At 30.7% G+C, this 3,565-nt stretch overlaps 1 protein-coding gene across 1 annotated transcript; it reads left to right on the top strand.

The window, feature by feature from the left end:
* On the top strand, nt 1-2,154 carry LOC131167553 (transcription factor MYB118-like). The gene is made up of 3 exons (XM_058126355.1): nt 1-572; nt 777-903; nt 1,570-2,154. Exons 1-3 carry the CDS (start codon nt 1-3, stop codon nt 2,152-2,154), a joined length of 1,284 nt encoding a protein of 427 aa, XP_057982338.1.
* Nucleotides 2,155-3,565: the final 1,411 nt, after the last annotated feature.

The following is a 3,565-nucleotide window of genomic DNA, read 5'->3' as shown; positions in this document are numbered from 1 at the left end:
ATGGAGTTTGATAAAAACTTCAGAGAAGATCTTGGTTTCCTTCCAACCATTCTCCAAAATTCATTCGAACTAGATAATTTTGGAAATGGGTTTTCTTCTATGGAAGGTTTGCAATTTGAAGGAGCACCATATCAAGATTTTTACCCTGTTGATCAAGTTTCCATAGAGAGATCTTCACCAAATCCCTTTCTCCAGCTTCCAACCCCATGTTTTGATTCAATTGAAGCTTATGGAAATGAAAGTGGAAGTGTAAATGGAGTAAAGCATGACTTTCACCAAGGAATCAAAGCCATTTTGGATCATCATCATCCTACTAATCATCATCAGAGAACTAATCTTGCTCAGATGGAACAAAGCTTGCAGATATATCCTCCATTTGTTAGTTTTCAAGAATTTGGATTTATGGACACATGCAAACGACTTGATGACCAAGTTTCATGCATTACTTCTAAAAATGGGCATCATAAGGAAGGTGATATGAAGAAAAAGGGAAGCTTGCAGTTAAAAGACAAAGTCAAAGACCATGAGAAACCTAATATTGTTAAAGGCCAATGGACTCCTGAAGAAGACAGGTAGAATGTTAATTCAATTATTTTATTTTATTTTATATTTTGATTAATTTAGAACTGCCTAATTTTTTTTTTTTTTTATAGGTTTAGATTTCTTAATTTGTCCATTTTTCATTTTTATTTGAATTTTTAAAAGTATATGAGTTGTTAATCAAATATATGTATATAACGAATTGATAGATCAACCAAATTAACCTTTGTGTGCAGGTTGTTGGTGCAACTAGTAGAACAGTATGGGATGAAAAAGTGGTCTATTATTGCAAAGATGCTAAATGGAAGAGTAGGGAAACAATGTCGAGAGAGATGGCATAATCATTTGAGGCCTGATATTAGGGTTAATTTCTTCTCCTTCTCCGTCTCCTTCTCCTTCTCCTTCTTTTGCAGCTTCCTTACACACACATTTTTTGTTTACGTATATAAATATCATACATACACACAGACATACTTCGTCATAGATGCATACATATATAAATATATGCATGATGTATGTTTGATGATTTATGAACGTGTTTTCTTATCAAATAATTTAATTTCCATTTTTTTTGCATTTGCAATAAAAGCTTTGTGAATATTACCAAGCCCACTTTCTTATTTAAATTGATCTATATATTTTTCATTTGATTTTTTTTCTAGTTTCACTATGCCTTATTCTCATAAAAAAAATTACACTTAAAAGGCTAAAAGAAATAACATTAAGAATTTCACAAATATCATTTGTCAATAAGTTCTAATATGCCCAAATACAAATTGGATAAACTAATTTTTTTTGGGATAAGATTGAAAAAAAAAACCTTGGTTATATAAAAATAAAAGCAACATATCTTCTCACAAATTTTTTAAAAAAACTGAAGAATCGTTTTCTTATAAAATTATAAATTAACATGTATTTCAATGAATACTTGCACATGCCCGCACACACACACATTATATGCACAAACATATATCTTGATGCAGGCATACATCATTTCATATTATTTCATGATTGTTTTTATGTTTGCAGAAGGATATTTGGACCGAGGAAGAGGACAAGATGCTAGTTCAAGCCCACAAAGATTTGGGGAATAAATGGGCAGAAATTGCAAAGAGGTTGCCAGGAAGAACTGAGAATACTGTAAAGAATCATTGGAATGCAACCAAAAGAAGGCAATTTTCAAAGCGTAAAAGCCAAAAACATCCCATGAACACACTGTTGCAGAATTACATCAAGAGTGTTTCAAATTCATCTTCAACAAAAAAGGGTCACAAGAAAAGCACACCCTTAGATGTGGAAGGGGTTGACCATAAAATGATTGAAAGAATACTGCAACAAGAATGCACAGATTTTAACTCAGATTATCAGAACCCTATTGTCCCAAATAATAACTACTATGCTGCTGGTGGGTTGATGGAATTTCTTTTTGATACGAACATGTTTCCAGAAAAATACAGCAGTTTTGGACGTGTTCTTGGTGATCATCATGAGAAGCCTTGCGATTATGTGGTTGATGAGAGCAACAATATGGATTCCAATATGCCATTTGAGATATATACTCAAGATGAAGTGAAGAGGCCGGAAATGGATTTAGTGGAGATGCTTTATCAATGAAGGTTTTGATATTTTATGCAGTTGCATGTGTCTAGATCTAGCAAACTTTGCATTTGCTAAACTATCACAAATGTATATCCCAAGCCTTCAAATGGATCTTCATCTTCTCCAAAATGTACTAGAAAAAAAAAAAAACTAAAAGGATGGGCATCATTGAAGCAATGTCATTATTAGGCCACTCCTTATATGTATGTTGTCATGAAGTAAAGAGGTAGAATGTCAGTTGTATTCAAATTTTAGTTGGAAGGAAAACTACAGCATGAAAGTAGGTGTAACTCAAATAGAAGTGGCAAGAAGCGTTTGAGTTTGCTTTTGGTTCCAATTCACTACCTCAAAAGCTCTATGGACCCTAATATTGCGTTTGGTGAATGAAATGAAATAGAGTAAGCATAGAATAACTATTATGAAGGGTGCATTTTTTTTTTTATGGGGTATAAGTGGTTTGACGTGGTTAAGGAAGCTTAGTATGTCTATTTTTGATGTAGCAAACTAAGAGACCAGATAGACTAGGGGGTTTCTTTAGTCTAATTACGTTTAATTTAGTTTTGTTCTACAAAATAAATTCATCCTAAGAGAATTAGTTTAGAAACAACTGATGTCATTCTAATATAAGTGGATATATATAAATAATTTAAACCTTCTTATATATAAATATTTTCATAAAAAATATCCATTTGCATACCTTCTCTAGTTATCTTATACTATCAACTTTTTTTTTTTTTAAATGATTATGTTGTTACATACTAAGTATTTTATTTCTACTTTGATTCCACAAACTAAACTTCACAAAATGTCCCCATTAGAGATTCGAGCATGCAATTTAACTATATCCTCATTGAGAGGTGAGGAAGCAAGCAATTGATAATTTTAATGACTTCCAATGGTCTCATCCATGGGTTAACTCCTACTTTGGATGCCCTAATACAATCACAGCACCCAAAAGAAAAAGAAAAAGAAAATAGACTATATATATATATATATATATATATATATTTATTTATTTATTTATATATATGCATACTTTTTATGAGCTTAGTTTGGGCTTGCATTTAATTTATTAACTTTTATTAATTATACTTGTCAGATGATATGCATTTATGGTATTAAAATTAAAGAATAGTAATGTACAAACACTACTAGATTAGCATCAACTGTATTTTAGATTTGGGCTTATAATATAATTAAACTCAATGTATATCGTTGAGTCATATTTGATAGGATTAAAATAAATTTTCTAAATTGTTCTTCTTTTATGCTTATAAGTGGGTTTTTTTAATAATAAAATATTTTCATTAATTTATTTCCATTTTTTACTTGACGAGGCATGACATTGGGTTTGATAAATTAAACATGAACCCTTTTTGAAAATATTTTTCTTTTTAACTTTTAATGGTTTAACATGAGTATTCTT

The sequence above is a fragment of the Malania oleifera genome, chromosome 11 (genome assembly GCF_029873635.1).
Source record: "Malania oleifera isolate guangnan ecotype guangnan chromosome 11, ASM2987363v1, whole genome shotgun sequence".
Lineage (NCBI taxonomy): Eukaryota > Viridiplantae > Streptophyta > Magnoliopsida > Santalales > Ximeniaceae > Malania > Malania oleifera.
This window is presented reverse-complemented; position numbering and strand designations above follow the sequence as displayed.

What these genes read in the sequence shown, in the direction of transcription:
- LOC131167553 (XM_058126355.1), top strand. Translation starts at nt 1, where the DNA reads ATGGAGTTTGATAAAAACTTCAGAGAAGATCTTGGTTTCCTTCCAACC. An exon ending in TGGACTCCTGAAGAAGACAG is followed by an intron (nt 573 to 776) that starts GTAGAATGTTAA and finishes CTTTGTGTGCAG; the next exon opens with GTTGTTGGTGCAACTAGTAG. An exon ending in ATTTGAGGCCTGATATTAGG is followed by an intron (nt 904 to 1,569) that starts GTTAATTTCTTC and finishes TTATGTTTGCAG; the next exon opens with AAGGATATTTGGACCGAGGA.